At 50.1% G+C, this 21,372-nt stretch overlaps 1 protein-coding gene across 2 annotated transcripts in view; it reads left to right on the top strand.

Annotated features, from left to right (window-relative positions):
• JPH2 (junctophilin 2) overlaps positions 1–18,449 on the top strand; it is a 77,455-nt gene extending 59,006 nt beyond the window's left edge. For both annotated transcript variants that reach the window (XM_003732833.6, XM_035298664.3), the window contains 4 exons: positions 11,553–11,671; positions 13,755–14,476; positions 15,220–15,313; positions 16,637–18,449. In XM_003732833.6, the coding sequence (XP_003732881.1) occupies positions 11,553–11,671; positions 13,755–14,476; positions 15,220–15,300 (922 nt within the window). In that variant the 3' untranslated portion in view covers positions 15,301–15,313; positions 16,637–18,449. The remainder of the gene's footprint in view (positions 1–11,552; positions 11,672–13,754; positions 14,477–15,219; positions 15,314–16,636) is intronic.
• The last annotated feature ends 2,923 nt before the right edge of the window (positions 18,450–21,372 follow it).

Here is a 21,372-nt window from a genome sequence, read left to right as displayed (position 1 = left end):
TCGAGCCAGCTCTGGACTCACTAGCTATGAGCCGTGGGCAAATGACTTTCTGAGCCCGCGCTGCTTCCCCTGTGAAGAGGATCGTCTTGAGGACGACAGGAGATCACACAGGTTGTTTGGTTTGGTTTTGTTGCTGCAGCAACAGGTTACTACAAAACTTGGTGGCTTAAAACAATACAGATTTATTCTTTTCCAGTTCTGGAGGTTGGAAGGCTAAAGTCAGATTTCCTTCTGGAGGCTCTAAGGGGAAGATCTCAGTCCTTGACTTTTCAACCCCCAGTGGCCCCCTGCGTTCCTGAGCTCATGGCACCTTCCTCTGTCTTCAAAACACATCACACCCGTCTCTGCGCCCATCACACGTCGGCTTCTCCTCTTCTGTTATCAAAAGCTCCCTCTTATAAGGACACATGTGGTTACATTTAGGGCCTTCCTGTCTAATCCAGGATGATCTCCGTATCTCAAGATCCTTAATTTAATTGTACCTGCAAAGCCCTCTTTGCCATAGAAGGTAACATCCACAGGTTCCAGGCACCAGAACCAAATATCTTTAGGGCCATTATTCAGCTGATGCCCTTGGCTGAGTGTCTGACACATAGTTAGCTCTCAGTAAGCAGCAACTCCTCTTCTTCTGCTTCTGCTGCTTCTTTCTTCTTTCTCTTTTCTTCTTCTTTCTTCGAGACAGAGCCTGGCTCTGTTGCCCAGGCTGGAGTGCAGTGGTGCGATCTCTACTCACTGCTACATCTGCCTCCTGAGTTCAAGCAATTGTCCTGCCTCTGCCTCTGGAGTAGCTGGGATTACAGACACGCGCCACCACACCTGGCTAATTTTTGTATTTTTAGTAGAGACAAGATTTCACCGTGTTGGCCAGGCTGGTCTCAAATTCCTGACCTCAAGTGATCTACCTGCCTCAGCCTCCCAAAGTGCTGAGATTACAGGTGTGAGCCGCCATGCCCAGTTGATAAGCAGCAACTCTTACTACTTTGCCCCGTCTCCTAGGCTGAGAGCTCACACACCCACTCCCTCGCTGGAGGAGGCCCCGCTCTAGCTGGAGGCTGGGGGATTTGGGTAGAACTACCAAGATGGAGAGGTTCTACATAAATGAAGGGCACCCCCCAAAATGAGGGCTGTCACAGCCCCCCAACCTCAGAATCCCCAACACCACTCTTACTCCTCACCTCAGCTAGACAAATCTGCATTGAGCTTGCTATGTGCCCGGCCCTGTTCCAGATGCTTTCTGCCGGTCAGTTCTCTCTCTAATCCCTGCAAGCCTATGAGATAAGGGCTCTTCATAACCTCATTTTCCAGATGGAAAAATCAAAGCACAGAGAATTTCAATAAGTTACCCACAGTCATGTAGCTGTGTTCCATTTCAGTAAGTTACCCACAGTCATGTAGCTGTGTTCCTAACCAACTTGGAATATACCATCATGTTAACCGAGTACAGTGATGTGCCCCTGTAATTTGAGCTACTTGAGAGGCTGAGATGAGAGGATCACTTGAGCCTGGGAGTTCAAGGTTGCAGTGAGCTATGATTGCACCACTGCACCCCACCCAGCCTGGGCAACAGAGTGAGACTCTGTCTCTTTAAAAGAGAACAAGACCAAAATGTTAATAGCAATTTTTTATTAAAAAAAAAATGCTCATTTTCCAAAATTTTCTTTCAGGAAGCCATTTTACTTTTATAGTATATACAGTATATCTTATATTTATAATATAGAAATAATAAAATACAAATTAGGAACGTGTAACACGGATTCTCTTCTGCCCCATAGTCTTGTTCCGCACTCAAGACTTTTTACTTTGTCTCGTCTTACTTAGCAGACTCTACATCATGCAAGGGCAGGGCCCATGTCTGCCTTCATTATTACTTTCATTATAACAAGCATGAGCAAATGACCCAACCTTCCTGTGCCTCAGTTTCCTCATCTATAAAATGGTGGTAGTACCTACCTCATTGGGTGCGACGAGCCCTTAAGTTATTTCCCATCTTTTCTTATTAGAAACAATGTTCGTAGAACTAAGTATAAGAACTAAAACCATAAAATTCTTAGCTGAAAATATGAGTAAATTTTTGTGACCTTGGATTAGGCAAAACCTTCTTAGTTATGACACCCAAAGCACAAGTGACAAAAGGTAGCTACATTGGACTTCATTAAAATAAAATAACTTTTGTACTTCAAAGGGCACCATCAAGAAAGTGAAAAAGCCCAGAGAATGGGAAAAATATTTACAAATCATATATATGATAAGTGACCTGCATTAGAATATATAAAGAAATTTTACAACTTAATAATAAAAAGACAAAAAATTCTCATTAAAATCAGGCAAAGGGTCTAAATGGGCATTTATCCTAAGAAAATATACAAGCAGCCAGCCATTAAGCACATAGAAAGATGTTCAGCATCATTAGCTATCAGGGAAATGCAAATCAAAACCACAGTGAGATGGCACTTCCCAGACCTCTAGTATAGCCACAATCAGATGACAGATGATATCAAGTGTTAGGGAGGATGTGGAGAAACTGGAACTCTCACGTGTTGCTGATGGAACATGATATGGTACAGCCATCTCAAGACCAGTTTAGCAGATCCTCAAAAGTTAAACATAGAGTTACCACAGGACCCAGCAATTCTGCTCCTAGGTATATACTCAAGAGGAATGAAAACATGTCCACCCAAAAACCTGTACACAAATGTCCATAGCAGCATTGTTCATAATAACCAAAAAGTGGAAACAACCCTAATGTCCATCAACTATTGAACAGGTAAACAAAATATGGTGTATCCACACAATGCAATATTGACAATAAAAAGGAATGAAGTACTGATGGGTGCTACACTGTGGGTGAACCCTGAAATGATGTTTAGATGACACATCCATTTGTTGGCAAATGATAGAATTTTGGAAGTGAATGGTTGTAAGCATTGTTATAATAGTAACAAAAACACTAATAATGATAGCTGATATTTGTCACGTGCTCCATTTATGCTAAGCACATTTGTGCTATCTCATTTCAAACTCCCAGTAATTTTGTGAGTTTAGTATTCTTATCCCTATTTCAGAATTGAGGAAACTGAGGCCAGAGAGCAAAGGTCAGATATCTAGATGATGGTGCTACAAATTGGACTTGAGTTTGTGCCCTTAACCCGTCTTGTGAGGGGCTTCCCAGTAGGGCACTGCCTGCCTCCTTGACCACTGTACATGTCTCTAGCACCCAGTTCTGGGCTCCACATAGCAGGGGCTCAGCACACATTTGCCAAATGAGAATGAATAGAATCCTGGGTGGGGAGAGGAAGATCCCATGGGTCAGGGCTCCCTGACTGTACCTGCATCCTTGGGGGTGGAGCGGGCTTTCTCATAGGGGGCTATCTGTGCCAATACTGGACACCCAGCTGTGGTCCTTCCTCTAGATTAGCCTGACCATGATTGTTCTGGGGGAAATGGCCATGGCCAGCCAGAGCCAGGGGCAAGGGGCTATTTCGGGAGAGGGTAGGGCAGTGGCTTTGGAAGCATCCCCTCTTTAGGAAGACGCTGGGCAGCACTTTCCCTGTAACCACCTCGGCAGCCTCCAGAGAGGCTGGCAGTGGCCCGAGCCAGGGACACTGATTATCTGCCCCCATCCTCCAAACCTACCATGGGATTCCTGGGCTGAAGGATTTATTATTGTTTTTATTATTATTCTAAAGTGAACAATTCAGTGGCATTTAGGACATTCAGGATTTTTGTTTCAGTCTCCTCCAAAGCACTATGCCTTTTCTTTTTTCTCCTTTTTCTTTTTTCTGAGATAGGGTCTTGCTTTGTCACCCAGGCCAGATTGCAGTGGTGCAATCATGGCTCACTGCAGCCTTGACCTCCCCGGCTCAAGCAATCCTCCCACCTCAACTTTCCAAGTAGCAACGACCATTAGCCACCATGCCCAGCTAATGTTTTTATTTTTATTTTTTTGTAGATATGGGGTCTCACAGTGTTGCCCAGGCTAAAACTGTACTTCTCATTTTATGTAACAAGCCCTTAGGTAGCACTTCCTGTGTTCTGAGCCACGTGACTATAACTAATTTACTCCTTACACCATTCCTTGGAGACTTGTGCCCTTATTATTCTCATTTTACCAATGAGGAGACTGAGCTCAAGGTGATGAGGAGCAGAGCCAGGGTCTGTGCCTGGGCAGCCTGGCCAGAGTTAGCCCCTCTTTGCCACTCCACCATGCAATTTCTAGGCTTTGCTCTGAGACTCTGCTCATCCATGGACTTCCAGAAATGTTGCTTGATTGACCTGGCAGGGCTGCATTAGGCTGCAAGCTCCCCAGCCTGCCGCTGGGTCCTCTCCATTCCCATCCTTGGTCCCAGCACATGATGGTCCTGACTCAGAGGTGGCACCAGGAAGGAAGCAGCTTGGTGTCATGCGTAAGAGCTTGTGCAGATTCACTTTCTAGCCTGTGACCTTGAGAATGTGCCTCCACCTTTCTGAGGTCATATGTGTAAACACATATGACCATGGCATAAGGCTGGTCACAGAGTGCTCCACAAATAACCAAGGTTAATATTATTCATAATAATAGTAGAAGAGACATTTGTTGAGTGAATACATTAGAACAGGGGTGGGCAGACTTTTGTAAAGGACTAGGTGGTAAATATTTTGGTACTTGTAGGTCATATGGTTTCTATGGCAACTACTTAACTCTAGACAGTATGAATGAGCATAGCTGTGTTTCAACAAAATTTTGTTTACAGGGACACACATATCTGGATTTCATATAATTTTCATGTGTCACATGAAATTTGTTTTTGAGCCAGAGTCTAGCTCTGTTGCCCAGGCTGGAGTGCAGTGGTGCAATCTCAGCTCACTGCAACCTCTACCTTCCAGGTTCAAGTGATTCTCTGCCTCAGCCTCCCAAGTACCTGGGACCATAGGTGCACACCACTGTGCCTAGCTGATTTTTGTATTTTTTTGTAGAGACATGGTTTTGCCATGTTGCCAAGGCTGGTCTCGAACTCCTGGTCTCAAGTGATCCACCCACCTCAGCCTCCCAAAGTGCTGGGATTACAGGTGTGAGCCACCACGCCTGGTTTTACTTTTGTTTTCTTGAAAACAAAAGTAAACCATTCAAAAATATGCCATTCTTAGCTCATGGGTGTTACAGAAGCTGGCAGCAGCTGGGTTTAGCCTACCACTGTCATCTGCTGACCCTGGAAGGGATTTGTGTTTTCTTTCTTTCTTTATTCCTTTTGTTTTGTTTTGTTTAAGATAGAGTTGGGGTCTTGCTGTGTTGCTGAGGCTGGTCTAACACACCTGGCCTCAAGTGAGCCTCCTGCCTCAGCGTCCCAAAGTGTTGGGATTACAGGCGTGAGCCACTGTGCCCGGCCATACAAGGGATTTTCGGATGTTCAGTTTGCCTCTGTGTCCTCAGTGCCCAGAAGAGTGCCTGGCACATAGCAGGCACTCCATAAAGTTGTATTAAATGAATGAACCAAGACGTAGAGGTGGGTCTTGAACTGACTCTTTAAGGTCAGGATCGCAGCAGGAGGGGAAAGAGCCTTCCAGGTCGGGGAACAGCCTAAGCAAAGGCCTGGAGTCGGGGCAAGTCTGGTGAGTGTCCCCCTTTGGCCTCATGAAGCCACCAATGCCTGGTGGAGACAACTGGGAAACAACCAAGCAGTGAAGGGACTGCGAGGGGAGGTGGGGAAAGGAGGCCGGGGTGGGGCGGGTGCTTTTAGAAGTGGCTCTATTGGGTGATAGCCCTGCTCCTCTCCCAGAAACACCAGCCTTATTTTTAACCCTGCTGATGAAAGTTAATCCAAATGAAATCAAGAAGAGTCTCCCTGCTCTATTCCCCCAAGCAGGGCCAGAGCCATCCTCTAGACCTTCACCCAGAGGCATGGGTCCAGACACGGTACATGGTCAGAGGAGCAAGAATGCTTCCTGCATTTCCCCAGAAGGGCCTTGATTCAGGGAGGGGCCCCTGGTGCTGGAAAGGAAAATATCCAAGGCTCCTAGGGGGTTGAGCAGGCTGGGAACAGTTTCAAGACGGAGCTAACTTTTCTCTCTGCCAAACACCTGTTTCTCAAACTTTAGTGAGAATCTGGAGTATAAAACACAGATTCCCAGGCTCATTGCCTTCCAGTTCTAATGAGTCAATCTGGCCAGAGCCCGAGAGTTTGTATTTCTGAGCTTGCGGGTGATAAGGATGTTGAGTCATAGACTGCATTAGGAAAGGCACTGGCCTAGAAGCAATAGCCTCCCAGCCTCAGCAATTCCGCCTTCACTCTTCACCTGCCAGCTGCTGGTATACCCTCTCCAGACCACCTTGGGCAAGGGTCTGGAGAGCCTTGAAGGCCATGCCAAGTAGTTAGGGTTTTATTTTGAGCACAGTAGGAAGTCTTGCAAAGATTGGAAGCAAGAGGCGAGGCCACGGGCTTGTGGATTAAGTAAGCTTGCTGAGCCACTGTGTGCAGGAGCAGCTGTAAGAGCCAGGCTGCAGGCAGGGGAGACAAATGGGAGGGCTGCAGGAGGAGTGGCAGAGGGTCTGAGATGGCAGGTTCAAGAGCTACAAAGAGAGTCTGAGAGACCAGCGTTGGTGATTGATGGGCTGTAGATGTGGAAGGAGGTGGGGAGGGAGGGAAGGTGCTGAAGAACACTGGGATTCCTGGCCTGAAGGCTGGGATCAGACATCAAGAGCATGGGACATGGGGAGAAGGGCTGATAGGATGCAGCAGGCCAGGCGGATGGAGATGGACAGAGGAGTGCGCTTCCTTCCAGCACAGCAGCGCTCATTGCCCTGGACTGTGTGGCTGCTCGTGTTTTGGCTGTACACAGTTGGTCCCCAAAAGTCTTCCAGGGCTATACGGAAAGGCTGCTTTTCTGCCTGTGAGGAGTCCTTGGCACAGCTTCCAAAGGCACCAGAAAGTGGGCATTCTTCAGTTCACATGACCAAAAAAGGGCATTTTCTCGGTTTGAAGGCTTGCCCAGCCCTTTCCCTCCTCCTCCTACCTGGGGTTTCAGGTTCCCAGGGAAGTGACTCTAAAAAGTGTACAACTTTGTCTCATACTCTTGTGCAGGCAAAAATAAGCCAGGAGATATGCATGTAGCACACTCAGTTCTGATGTACAAAGTCATTCTCCTCCTCCTCTTTCACCACTGCCGCCATCACCCCGTCATTATCAGCATCAACGCTAAACATTTGCACGTGTTGTCTCTCACAGTTTTCACAGCAACTTCCTTCCTTCTTTCTTTCTTTCTTTTTTTTGAGATGGAGTTTCACTTTGCTGCCTAGGCTGGAGTGCAATGGCACAATCTCGGCTCACTGCAACCTCAGCCGCCAAGGTACAAGTGATTCTTCTGCCTCAGCCTCCTGATTAACTGGGGCTACATGTAAGCACCATCATGCCTGGCTAATTTTTGTATTTTTAGTAGAGACGGGGTTTCACCATGCTGGCCAGGCTGGTCTCGAACTCCTGACCTTGTGATCTGCCTGTCTTGGCCTCCCAAAGTACTGGGATTACAGGTGTGAGCCACTGTGCCTGGCCCACAGCAAGGCCCTCCTTCAGGAGGGAAGAATTATTATCTCCACTTTACAGATGAAGTTGAGGCACAGGAAGGTAAAGCTATGCACGTACCCAAGGTCCTAGAGGCCTGGTGGGGTGAGGTGAGTGAGTGAGTGAGGGAGGAATCCAAGTGCAGGGTCCAATCCAGGCTTTATTAAAAATTTTCTTCATAGGTTGTTCATCAAGAATTTATTTTCCCATTGATTTTGACTTTTCAAAATATTGCATTAAAATATTGTTTCTCTTGCTCACCGAGTTTTTTGGCAGCCCCGTAAATTTTGCCCCTGAAGTGAGTGTCTCGGTCATCTTACTCTGTCTCCAGCGTTGGCAGAACCAAAATTGGGATCCAGGGCTGCTGATTCCAAAACTATGTGCTCTTAACCCTTCCCTAGGTTGCCTCCTGGCCCCTGCACATGTGCACGCCTGCATGCCTGCTTTCAGCCATGCATTCATTCATTCAGTAAACATTACTATGGCTATACGGCACAGTGGAGAGGCAGAGGCTTGGGAATCAGACAGCTCCGGGTTTGGAATCTTATTCTGCTACTTGTTATTGAGTGGAGTCAAGCCTGTGTTTAGGATACAGACTCTAGATCCCAGAATGCTTTGGTTTGAATCCTTACTCTGTTACTTACTAGCTATATAAGTTTGGGTGGATTCTTTTTTTCTTTTTGAGACATGGTCTTTCTCAGTTGCCCAGGCTGGAGTGCAACGGTGCAATAATAGCTCACTGAAGCCTCGACCTCCTGGGCTCAAGCAGTCCCCCCACCTCAGCCTCCTGAGTAGCTGGGACTACAGGCATGCACCACCACATCTGGCTAATTTCTTTTTAAAAAAAATTTGTACTAGAGACAAGGTTTTGCTGTGTTGCCTAGGCTGGTCTTGAACTCCTGAGCTCAAGTGATCTTCCTGCCTCAGCCTCCCAAAGTGCTGGGATTACAGGCGCAAGCCACCGCGCTGGCCTGGGTGGATTTCTTAGAACTCTCCTGTGCCTTGGATGCCTCCTCTGCAGAGACAGATGGTGGGAATAACATCTACCCTGTAGAGTTACTGGGGGGATTAAACAAGCTAATTTCTGTAAAGCCCTTGGCATGTGGTAAGTTCTTTGTAAATGTTAACTCCTATTTTGTTTCCTTGAGCAAGATACCTTTCTGAACCTCAGTTTTCCCACCTGTGAAGTAGGGACAGGTAAATACTACCTCACTACCTCACAGTTTTGAGGTTTTTAAGGGATAAAAGGCCCAGTGCATAGAAGGAGATTACGGGAATTTATCTCCATTACTGTGAGACCAGTTCTCTGCTGGAGACTGAGATGAAGACACACACACATCAGCTCTTGAAGGAATTAACTCATCTGTAGGGAGTGGACACTGACTTGACTTTGTAGCTCCTTGAAGGCATCGAGCTCTTCCTCAGTCTCAGGGTCTTTCCATGTGCTCTCTGTCTACCTGGCTGATTGACTCACCCACCTCTTATGGGCCTTATGTATGTGTTTCTTCAAGTCTCAATTCAAATGTCGACATCCTGAAGAAATCCTTCCCTGACCAGCCCACCTCCACCACCCGTCGACATAACTCTTCCTTTGTTTTTTTTTTGTTTGTTTCTTTGTTTTGAGATGGAGTTTCACTCTTGTTGCCCAGGCTGGAGTGCAATGGTGCAGTCTTGGCTCACCGCAACCTCCGCCTACCGGGTTCAAGCGATTCTCCTGCCTCAGCCTCCCGAGTAGCTGGGATTACAGGCAAACGCCACCATGCCTGGCTAATTTTGCATTTTTAACAGAGAAGGGGTTTCTCCATGTTGGTCAGGCTGGTCTCGATCTTCCGACCTCAGTTGATCCGCCTGCCTTGGCCTCCCAAAGTGCTGGGCTTACAGGCGTGAGCCGCCGCGCCCGGCCAACATTAAGTCTTTCTGTTCTGCGTCTTCATTGCATCCTCTACTCCTCCCTCACAGCATATTTCACAATTGTCACTTGGTACTTATTATCTAATTGCATTTTATTCAGTAGTTTTTGGGTTTGTTTACTATCCAGCTCCCTCAGCTGATAGTGGCCTTTCTGGTCCACAGAGTCTCTGCCCTCAGTTCCTGGCTGTGCTCGGCTCCTGACACAGAGCAAGCTTGTCTAACCCATGCCCGTGGGCTACATGCAGTCCAGGATGGCTTTGAATGCAGCCCAACACGAATTTGTAAACTTTCTTAAAGTGTTACAGGATTCTTTTTTGTGATTTTTTTAAAGCTTCAGCTATCATTAGTGGTAGTGTATTTTCTGTGTGGCCCATGACAATTCTTCCAATGTGGCCCAGGGAAGCCAAAAGATTGGACACCTCTGTTCTAGAGTTACGTTGCCTGGGTTCAATAATCCCAGCTCCTGCACTTCAGGACTCTGTGACCTTGGGCAAATTGGTTAACCTGTTTGGGCTTCAATTTTCTTTTCTGTAAAATAGGGATAATAATAACAGCATCAGCTTCCTAAGGCATTAGAATAATCATATGAGATAATCTTCATAGCTCCTTTAGAACCGTGCCTGGCCCATTCGGAAATTGGACTGTTACTACTTTAGTAGGTACCTTTGTGAGTTAGGCTGACAGCTGAAACAGACATCTCCCAAATCTCAGGTGCTTAACACAATGAATGTTTAAGATTTGCTCCTGTCACATGCAACTATGGGGCTGTGGGAAGGGGCTTTGCTCTGTGCAATCATTTATGGGCTCAGATTTCTTAACTTGAAGTCCACAGGAGGTTCTGTGGGTAGATTTCCAGGGGTACGTGAATTTGGACGGTTTCAGTTAGATTCCCTAGAGGTAGGGCCTGAAATGGGGATGCTTATGTAAGTGATTTATTGAGGGAGGCTTCCAGAAGAGAGGAGAATGAGACGCAGGATGGCATAGGGAAGGAGCTGAACAAAGATGTGGTCTCAGCTGGAGACCTGCTTCAGCCAGTCCACCTGGGGCCCTGGAGTGTGGATTGTAGCTGCTGCAGCTGGAGTTCCTTCCTCTTGGGGCAAGAGGAGGCTGACCAGTATCAGTCATTGATGTGGGCTGCCTGGGTTTAGGTGTAAGCAGGGCAGTATTTTAACTTCTGGAACAAGGTGGCTTCTATGGGCTACAAGTCTCTGGGGTAGTGAGGAGTCATTAGCAGCCAACACTCACATCAGCCGAGGTGGGCATATTTGCCCAGTGAAGGGATCTGTGTAGGGCACCAAAAGTGCCCGCTACAGATGGGAAAAGCTACATCTATATTTTTGTTAACTCTAATTGCAACTTAGCCTTCTCTTCAGTTGTGGAAATAGGCAGTAAATCATAATAGTACTAGTAGTAGCTGTGACTTTGTCACTAATAGAAATCTCACATTTTCATGTCATATTACATGTTGTAATTAGATATCCTTGAAATATCCTTTATGCTAATCTATACTTTAAAATTATAGTAGTTAATAGACTTGATATTTTGTTTAATGTGATAGATAAGGATATAGATTATTATATTACAAATGTGTTCTTTTAAATATTTTGGAAACAGTATGTCAAGTAACTGCATCCTTTTGTAATCCTATGTATTTTATGTATTTGAAAACATTATTCTGAGAAGGGATCCATAGGCTTCATTGCACTGCCAGAGGAATCTGTGACATAGAGGTTAAACACCCTGTTCTGGGGCCTCTGCATTCAACCAGCAATGCTGGGGAAAAATAAGAGGGCACAGAGGTTTTTATAGGCCAAGCCTGGAAATAGCATACATGATATCTTCCCACAATGCATTGGCCAGAACTCAGTCACCTGACCACACCTAACTGCAAGGGAGGCTGGGAAATGTAGTCTATCTCTGTGCTCAGAAAGAAGAGGAAATGATCTGAAGAATACACAGCAGTCTGGGCCATGAGGCTCAATAAGTATTCATTGACTGCCCAAGTGAATGAATGCTCTGTTTAGCATGTCTCTTTGTGGGTTAGGGAGAAGGGCCAGAAGGCTGGTTCTTTGGAAGGATCCTGAGTCTTCTGCCACGTTGTCTCCATAGGACAAGCCACGCCAAGGCCAAAGCTGAGGCAGCAGAACAGGCTGCAGTGGCCGCCAATCAGGAATCCAACATTGCTCGCACTTTGGCCAGGGAGCTGGCTCCGGACTTCTACCAGCCAGGTAGGGCCAACCAGGGAAGGATGGGCAGGGTAGGGCTTTCTCTGGGATGGGTGCTTTTCTTTGATTGCTGGCATCTGAGATGCCCAAGTGGTTTCCTGGATGCCCGTGAGTCTCGGAAACTGCGGTGTTGTGCAAGTATGGGATGGGATGATGCAGGGAGCTCGTGGGAGGGCAGCAGAGGCACTCCAGGTCTTTTCTCTCTGCTCTGAGCAGGGAAGACAGTTGGAGCTGGTGAAGCTTAGAGGGGAGAAGTCACTGGTGGATGAGAGGGAAAAATGGCTTCTTGCACTTGCCCAACAGTTTCAGTCAAGCATTGAGCACTGACCATATGTCAGGCACTGTGCCAGGTTCTAGGGGTACATAAGTGGGGTCCAAAATCTAGGGGAGCAGAGAATCACAAAAGCAACAAAGCTAGAGGTACAATAAATGGACTCTGCATTTATTCAAATCCTGATTCCACTGCTTCCCAGCTGGGAGACTTTGAGTGAGGTGTTTAGCCTCCCTAAACCTCAGTTTTCTGATCCGTAAAATGGGAGTAAGAATCGTACCTGTTTTTTTGTGCATGTATTAAATGCATATAAGGTACATGCCCAGTCCTCAGTAAGCTCTCAGCGACTGTGGCTGTTGTCTCACGATTATGGTTCCATTTCACACAGCAGGATGAGTGCTGTGCAGTTAGAATGGGAGCAGAGGGAGCTCGAAGGAAGCACTTAACCCAGTTAGGCAAGAGGAGGTGTTAGAGAAGGCTGCCCTCAGGAGAGGCCATTTGAGCTCAGTCTTGAAAGCCGAACAAGAGTCTATCAAGTCAGTGGGTCTTAAATTTGACACAGATTGCTGGGCCCACCCCTCAGAGTTTCTGATTCAATAGGTCCCAGGTGGAGCCTGTGAATGTGCATTTCTTTTTTTTTTCTTTTCTTTTTTGAGACGGAGTTTCACTCTTGTTACCCAGGCTGGAGTGCAATGGTGCGATCTTGGCTCACCGCAACCTCCGCCTCCTGGGTTCAGGCAATTCTCCTTCCTCAGCCTCGAGTAGCTGGGATTACAGGCACGCGCCACCATGCCCAGCGAATTTTCTGTATTTTTAGTAGAGACGGGGGTTCACCATGTTGACCAGGATGGTCTCGATCTGTTGACCTCATGATCCACCCGCCTCGGCCTCCCAAAGTGCTGGGATTACAGGCTTGAGCCACCGCACCCGGCTGTGAATGTGCATTTCTAAGGATCAGGCAATGCAGATGCACTGGTCAGAGACCAGACTTTGAGAACTGCTGCACCAGATAGTGCTGGCTGGGATGGGTGGAGGAAGCACAAAGGCACAGAAACTCGGTCAGAGCAGCATGCCAGGAAGCTAGATCACAACGTAGGCTGTGGGTGCTGAGAATCGAGGCTGCAGAGTAAGGAGGACCTCCCGGCCTTGGTAGAGATCCTGCACATGGATAGAGTGGTGGGAGCCCCTGAGGGACAGAGATCAGCGTTCTCTGCAATGAAGGGTTTTTAAGTTAACGACATAATCAGATGTGTGTTTTCTAAACGTGATCCTGGCTGCAGAAAGGAAGCCAGATGGATAACCTAGGAGCGGAGACCTGTGCCTGGAGGATCCCTCACTTCTGCTCCCAGCGCTCCCCCTGCTGGTCTGTGTCTGTGCAGGCACGGAGCTCCGCCTTTCACAGGCATTTTCTCAATCCTTCCACTCGTATTTATGAAACAGTTATGATCAGACCCATGTTTCAGATAAGGGAATGGAAAGAGACGCGTGCCATAGTAAAGGGCATTACCTCTCGAGCCAGACTGCTGGGTACTAGTTCTGGCTGTGCGCTTTGGCAGCTGTGTGACTTTGGGCAAGTGATTTAATCTTTCAGAGCCTCCCTTCGAGGTTCACAGCAGCATCAACTTCATAGAGTTACTACAACAATTAGATGGGTTAATATTTGGAAAATGCTTAAAACAGTGCCTGGCACTTTGTCAATGCTATGCGAGTGCCAACTGAGTCCATGAATGAGGCTCTAAAGCCGAAGCGGCTGGTGCGGGATCACCCAGCAGTGGTGTGGGGTTCGAGCCCAGCCTCCCTGTGTTGCCCTGGCAGGTCCGGAATATCAGAAGCGCCGGCTGTTGCAGGAGATCCTGGAGAACTCGGAGAGCCTGCTGGAGCCTCCCGACCGGGGCGCCAGTGCAGCAGGCCTCCGGGAGCCGCCCCGCGAGAGCCCGCAACTACACGAGCGCGAGACCCCTCGGCCCGAGGGTGGCCCCCCATCACCGACCGGGACGCCCCCGCAGCCCAAGCGGCCCCGGCCTGGGGCATCCAAGGACGGCCTGCTGGGCCCAGGCGCCTGGAACGGTGAGCCCAGCGGCGAGGGCAGCCGGCCAGCCACTCCTTCCGAGGGCGCGGTCCGCCGCAGTCCCAAGCGTCCAGCTACCGAGCGCATGGCCATCGAGGCTCTGCAGGCGCCGCCCTCGCCATTGCGGGAGCCAGAGGTGGCGCTTTACCAGGGCTACCACAGCTATGCCGTGCGCACCACACCGCCCGAGCCCCCGCCCTTCGAGGACCAGCCCGAGCCTGAGGTCTCTGGTTCCGAGTCCGTGCCTTCGTCCCCGGCCACTGCCCCGCTGCAGCTGCCCACGCTCCGAAGCCCCGAGCCTGTGCGCGAGACCCCTGCCAAGCTGGAGCCCAAGCCTATTGTCCCCAAAGCCGAGCCCAGGCCAAAGGCCCGCAAGACTGAGGCCCGAGGGCTGACCAAGGCTGGGGCCAAGAAGAAGGCACGGAAGGAGGCAACGCTGGCGGCAGAGACAGAGGTGGAGGTGGAAGAGGTGAGGCAGGCTGTCGGGGAAGGCGTGCGTAAGGTCGGGTTCCCTAGAGGTAGCCGGCTTTGAGGCAGGATTCAGGTGCAGGGGATTTGGGGGGTACTGGGGTGCAAGAGATGGAAGCAGATAGAGTAGGGGGAAGTGCAGCAGGGTTGGGGATTAGTGGAGTGTGGCCTTGGCCACAGAGCACTTTGGAGGGTAAATGGCCTCACAGAGTCCTCACACCTTGAGGCAGGTACCTTTATACCTGGTATCCCATTGGCAGAGGCAGTTCTCATGAGCAGGGGGCAGCTGGGAGCCTGAGCAGCTGGAGGGTGGGTGCATTTGCCCGGCCAGGGGGGTTTGGGCTGGGCGCCAGCAGCATCTGCTACAAGATGTATCAGGGAGGGCTTCCTGCAGGTGGAGGAAGGGCCCAATGGACCTCCTGACTTATGGGAGGCAGGGAGCTAGGCTTGGCAGCAAAAGAAAAAACAAGCTGGGCTTTGAGGGACTGAAGAATGCATCCCAAGGGGAACTAGTAGTAAAGAAGGCAGGATGCATGGGTTCCAGGCCTGATTTGGTTATTTCCAAGAGTCCCTCCAGCTGTGATGGTCTGCTGGCCGAGTGACAGGATACAGCAGTGAATAAAGCCGGCAATGCTCTTAGGAAGGCCCATCCAGAAGCTCCTGCTCTCGCCAGCCTTGCTGTGACCTGGGTGGGGGTGTCTCAGAGGCCATGGGGACTCAGGCAGCCTCTCTCACTGCTCCCAGGTCCCCAACACCATCCTCATCTGCATGGTGATCCTGCTGAACATCGGCCTGGCCATCCTCTTCGTTCACCTCTTGACCTGACCTTGACTACCAGGTGCGGCCAGCCGGCTGGAGGATAGATGGGGGGTGGGAGCCCCCCCGGGGAGTTCTGAGCACCAGGGAGGAGGGACCTACTCAGTACTTGGATGACAGTCCTTTGACTAATTGAGGCTCACCCACCAGCAGAAGCCAGGACCTAGAGTGTGGTTTGATAGATCATCCCCTCCCCAATACACACACAAACACACACACACACACACACACACACACACACACACACACACATTCTCTCTCTCTCTCTCTCTCTCTCTCTCTCCTCATTAGCTCAGTGTTTGCAGTGCACCTGCTCTCTGTCAGGTAAGCACTGAGGGCTTCATTCACTCATTCATTTTGCCAACATGTACTGCTGTGCTGGAAGCTGGGGTTACAGCACAGACTCACTCCTGCCCTAAGACAGTGAAAGTGACCCTGAACTTAGAACTCACTACAGAAAAGTCTTGCAGTTCAAACAAGCAGAACAGGTCTAGGCTGAGCTCACCTGGGATGGGATGGGATGAAGGAGAGGATGGGATGAGGTGGGATGCCCATTTCCATGCTCGCTTTCTCTCTTCCCCACTTCAGTCTTTAATCCCTTGGCCTCCCAGCCTCCTCCTGTTCCTCTGCCCATTGGTTTCTCCCCATGATGGAGCTAGGGGCTGGGGTAAGGTCCCGTGAAGTGCAGGGGGCTGGGCTGGGCTGAAGGAGAGTGGCCCTCACTGCTTTCAAGATGAAGTATCTACAAGATGAAGAAAATCTTCTCCCTGCTGGAACCAGCCTTCACAGCCTCAATCTCATGCTTGGTGATAATAATGGGGTTTCTGCCTCTTCCCCAGACCCTCTTTTTTGATTCGAGCTTAGTTTGGGCTGGAGGTTCTTAATCTGTCCCAGGAGAGTCTGTGCTGTCACCATGTAAACAGTCAATGACAATACCAGCCTGGTAGGTGCTGCCCTGGGGGTGAACGCTTGAGCTCTGCAGGTTCCATGTTTCCCAGGGGCTCTGGGAAAGCTTCCTGCAGGCACTGATTCCTTTAATAGCCTGAAGGTTGAAAAGGAGTGAACTGGATGACAGTGGGGGAGGAGGAGGGAAGAGATGAACGCACCAGCAAAGGGGACAGCCTGTGAAGACGAAGAGGCAGGCGGCCAGGGCCAGGACAGCCCTCGGCGACTTGTTTGTGACCTGCTGAGTATCAGAACCAAGGGACAAGACTATCTGGGGGGATGCAGAGGTGTGATCTTGCCCCAGAGAAGATGAGCCCTGAGGCTGGAGCCCTGCACCTGGCTTGGCCACCCAGCCTCCACCCTCCCTCCCTCACCTGACCCTTTTGCTGTCTCTTTGCAGAGCCAGAAGTTCCTGCTGAGGACATGAAGACCGTCTTTTTGCAGTGCCAGGCAGGGTGGCCGAAGAGGACTGGACTCTGGACCCAGACCCCAATGGTCCAGCTCACGTTCACCCCACAAACGTTTCAGGTCTCCTATAGTGCCTGTGCCTGGTGGCGGTGGTGTCAAGAGGAATGGAGTGTAATGGCAGCCTCCAGGGGTTCTCTGCCCAGGGCAAGGAGAGCTGGAAGAGAGGTGCCCTGGTCTCATGAGCTTACTGAACTGCTCCTGTTCCCCGTCCTCCTCCACTCCTTTGTCTTTCCCCTAGGTTGTCCCCTCCCTGGGCTTTTGTGTGTTTTCGATGTCACCTAACCAGGATGTTAATATTCACTCCCACCCCCTTTCATCCCACCCTCCCCTTTCTCCCAGGCTGCCCCACTTTGATTTAATCCTTTGTCTGTGGACTGAGGCCTCCCAGGGAAGCTGGGTGGGTTGGGTGCTGAGACACCCTCAGACCAGCACAGAGGCCTGTCCTTGTGCAGTCTGTGCCCTGCACTCCCTCCCTTGCCTGTGGATGTTCTGGGTGACAGTGGAGGAAATGGACAAGGTCAGTGTGAATATCCCAGAACACAGTGCTCTGTCTCTTCCCACCAGTCCAGTTAGCTTCCCTTCTGGACCAATAGACGAGAGAGACCCGACAGAGCCTCTGGCTGGGAGGCTGCTGACCAGGTGGCCAGGGGGCAGGGGCGGGAAGAGGGCTTAAGGCACAGTGATGACAGCCTGTTTTGGAGTATGTCTGAGCCTGAGGCTGGGATTGCATTTGGGGTTTCCTGTGTGTTTGGGATGCTAGAGGGTCACCTGCAGGAGCCCTGGGGCCGGCGAGAGAAAGCTCCTGTGATGCCCTGTGAAATAGCTTGTCTCCTTCCCCGCCTGGGCCCACTGAAGGCTTGTGGAGGGGGGCACAGAAGCCCAGGGAGATGTCCCTGTGGCACACTCAGGCAGACACCAGTTGACAAGAAGACAGGCTGCTTGTCAGGAAGCATTTCCCAGCAAGAGAGGAGCAAGTCCGGGACTCCTGGGTGCAGCCTGGGTGCAGTTATAAGCCCCTTGGACTTCCTTGGCAGAAGACGGCTACTTGCATGTACCTCACTTAAAGACGTTTTCTACCACACTAGGTCTCTGGGCCCTTCTGTTTGCTGGGGGTGGGGTGAAGGCCAAAGGCTATGGTTTCCTGCCTCCAGGAGGATGGAGGGAAAGGGTTTCCAGGACCTTCCAAGCCTGGGGAAGGACGAGGCATGCAAGCTGAGCCAGAGGGGACCGCTGCTGTCCTCCTCTGTTTTCTGTGGACCTTGGGGGCATTGGCTTTGTGGCAGGGCCTCTCCAGGCAGCTCTGAGACCTGGGAGTTGCTTCTGATGGGGTCTGCTTTCCCACTTCCCCTCAATGCTTGGAAACCTCCTCCAGCTTCACACTTGCTGTTTCAAGCCCTACTGGGACCTTGTGGCTTGGCTGGCATCCAGGACTGCATTTCCATGGAGAAGAACCTGCAGATTCTTCCACCATCAGCCGGCCACGGCCCACGGCTCTGCGTCTGTATCTGAACCTCTCGGGACTCCTGGAGCATGAGAGGAGTGGGCCGGGGGCACTGCTTAGTGCTGACGGGCTCCAGGCTCAGGATCGGAGATTCTTGTCCTGATTTTTTTTTTTTTCTTTTGGCCTGTGCTGGGGATAAGCCTGTGCCTGCTGAAGCTCCCAGACCTACTTTGGGGGCCAGTGTTTGGGGTGGGGGTTCAGGATGCTGCAGTCTGTGCACTAATAAATCTGCTCATGGGCTCTGGCTGGGCTGCAGCGTGCTTGTGGGCCCAGGATGAGGGGCTGGCTGAAGGAGGGTGGGTGGGAGGAGGCTGGGGGATGTGGGTCCTGCCCGTCAGTGTCCTTATTTTTACAACACTTGAGGGGCAGCTGAGGGGTTTCAGTTTGAATGAAAGCTCAAAGGCCACAGAGCTTCCACAGTGGAGTTTCCAAAGCAAACTTCCAGAAACTTCTATGAGTAGCTGACAGTAGAATCAAGAGCCTGCCCTTTGAACTGGAGTCCCCCCAGGCTCCAATCCTAGCTTGGCCACTTTCTTCACTTCTCTGAGCCTCAGTTTCCTCATCTATAAAATGGGGCTAACAACAGTGCCTACCTCCCAGTAGTGGGGATTATGTTAGCTGTTAAAGCTTATGGGAAGCCCAGCGGTGGAAAGCAGTGAGAAATAGGTGGGTGGTGTTACCGTTATCACACTTCGGTGCTGTTAGCTCTGCTCCAGCTCTTTGGCGTTTTTAAAGAGGATCCCAGAACCCCAAAGGGGTGGAGGTGATTCAGATACTGGTTGTTTCGTCATAGACTATCTCCATCAGTGGGGGACCCTGATGTGATCTCCACACTCTACAGAGGCTTGGAGCAGAGGGACTTGCCCAGGGTCATGCACACAGCAAGTCTGTGGCAGGAAAGCTGAGGTCTTGACTTTCTAGGAATAAGCACTGCCTGTGAAGTTTCTCTCAAGCCCATGGTCCCCAGCGAGGGGGTTGGAGGGGTGGGTTCCTCACCCACCACCAGGCTTGAGTTCAGGCACACCCTGTCATCAGGAGCCTGGCTCCTCCACCCACCCCAACCCTACCAAAGTTGGGCTATGTGTCCTCTCACTCCCTCTTTCCCTGCCTCAGTTTCCTCTTCTGCTGAGGAGACTAATCCCTGTCCCACAGTCCTCTTCCTAGGCAATGCAGTTGTGAGACTCATATGAGGTAGATTCTAGTGATAAAGAGGTTTTAGGCTGGGCATGATGGCTCACACCTGGAATCCCAGCGTGTTAAGGAGGCTGAGGCAGGTGGACCACTTGAGGTCGGAAGTTCGAGAACCCTGTTTCTACTAAAAAAAAAAATACAAAAGTTAGCCAGGTGTGGCGGTGGGCGCCCGTAAACCCAGCTACTTGGGAGATTGAGACAGGAGAAGCTCTTGAACCCGGGACTTGGAATTTGCAGTGAGCTGAGATTGAGCCACTGCACTCCAGCCTGGGTGACAGAGCAAGACTTTGTCTCAAAAAAGCAAAAAAGGTTTTCAAAACTCTGGAACGTCCTGGGATCCCAGGAAGGATGGGCTTGGAGGAAACACAGGAGGGGCGGGGGTGGGAGTGGGGATGAGGAAGGAATTGTTTTAATCTGTAGACTTTGATAAAACCTACAGAGGGAAAGCAGATGGGCAGCCAGCCCAGTTAGCCAGTCTGCAGACGTGTGTATGGTGTGTGTGGTGTGTGTGTGTGTGTGTGTGTGTGTGTGTGTGTGTGTGTGTGTGTGTTAGATGAGTTGGGGTCGTGGGTGACTGTATTAAACTCACTTTGGATGGTTTGAAAAGGACGCGGCTTCCTGAGCCCCAGGACTGGTGACTCAGCCAGGTGGGATTGGTCGGAAACAGCGCCCCCTTTTGGCTCAGGCGTAGGACGCAGCCTGGCTGATGCCTCCTCTTCCAGCCTTGACCACAGGCAGCTCTAGGAAGTCTGATGGGTCTCCTGCCGTGCCTTGAATGCATTTAAAGTGTTTTGTACCACGCGTGAACTTATGAGCATTGCTGGCCCACTGCCTTGAGGTCTCTGCAGGATTCTTCCAGGGCAGTGTAAGGGAGGGAACCTAGGAACTGTGGGAGTCAGATGTGGGATTTGGGCAAGAAGGGAAGTTTCATAATCTGATGGACCCACAGAAGACCCGGCTGTTCTGGGAGAGATGCAGGCCCAGATAATGACCCTTGGAGGTGCCAAGCCTAAAAAAGTAATATAAAGATGCTCTCCCCAAATACGTAACTTAAAATAAAAATAATACTTGAACTGTAAGACATAAAACTTACATGTATGCTGACATTAAAATAGCTCTTAGGTTCTTGCTTTGTGCAAAACTCCGTCTATGCTAATGGAGGCTGAAGTTCCCCCTCCCTCGTGCTCTCTTGGTCCATCTTGCTGGTACACTCAATGGAGTCAGGTGGCCGTGGGTCAGGCCCCGTGCTAAACCCTTCACCTCCTGTATGTGGTGGCAGAACAGCTATGTGGTTCAGCACATGGTTGCTGGTTCAAATCTTGGCTCTGTCCCTTAACATCTATAACTTTCTTTCTTTTCTGGGTGTGATGACTACCGTGTTACCTGCCTCTTCAGATTGAAAATATGAATGCAGCACTTAGAGCAATTCTTAGCATGGTGCGAGCAAGCAGATGGTAAATGCCCTGTTGTTTTCTATTCTTTGGAATAGGTATTCATCCACCCATTTTGCAAATGAGGAAAATTGAGCCTTGGGGAGGTGGAGTGACTGGTTCAAGGTATCACAGTGAGGGAAGTACGGAGCTATGACACCTAGAGCCTGTGCTTTTACAGAACCGCGCTGCTGCCACCATCCCACCATTGCAGATGAGCCAGCTGAGGGGAGATGCTACTCAATGGGGATGTGGCAGGGGCCATTCGCCTATTGGATATGAGTGGATGCAATGATTCAGAATTCCTAAATCATTCTCAGGGAATGGAAGGAGGGGGTCTCCGAAGAAGCTTGAGGAAATAACGCCTTAGGCTGTCAGGGACGGAGGCACTCCAATGCATCAGCTCATCTGGTTCCTTGTTTTTCATATGGGGAAACAGGTCTGGAGAGAGTAGAGAGTGTTGTAATTTGTAAGGATCACATAGCAAGTCAGTGACAGAGCTAGACTGTCACACAGCAAGTCAGTGACAGAGCAAGTCAGTGAGAG

The sequence above is a fragment of the Callithrix jacchus genome, chromosome 5 (genome assembly GCF_049354715.1).
Source record: "Callithrix jacchus isolate 240 chromosome 5, calJac240_pri, whole genome shotgun sequence".
NCBI lineage: Eukaryota > Metazoa > Chordata > Mammalia > Primates > Cebidae > Callithrix > Callithrix jacchus.
Note: the sequence above shows the minus strand (reverse complement) of the source record. Positions and strands in the feature narration are given on the sequence as shown.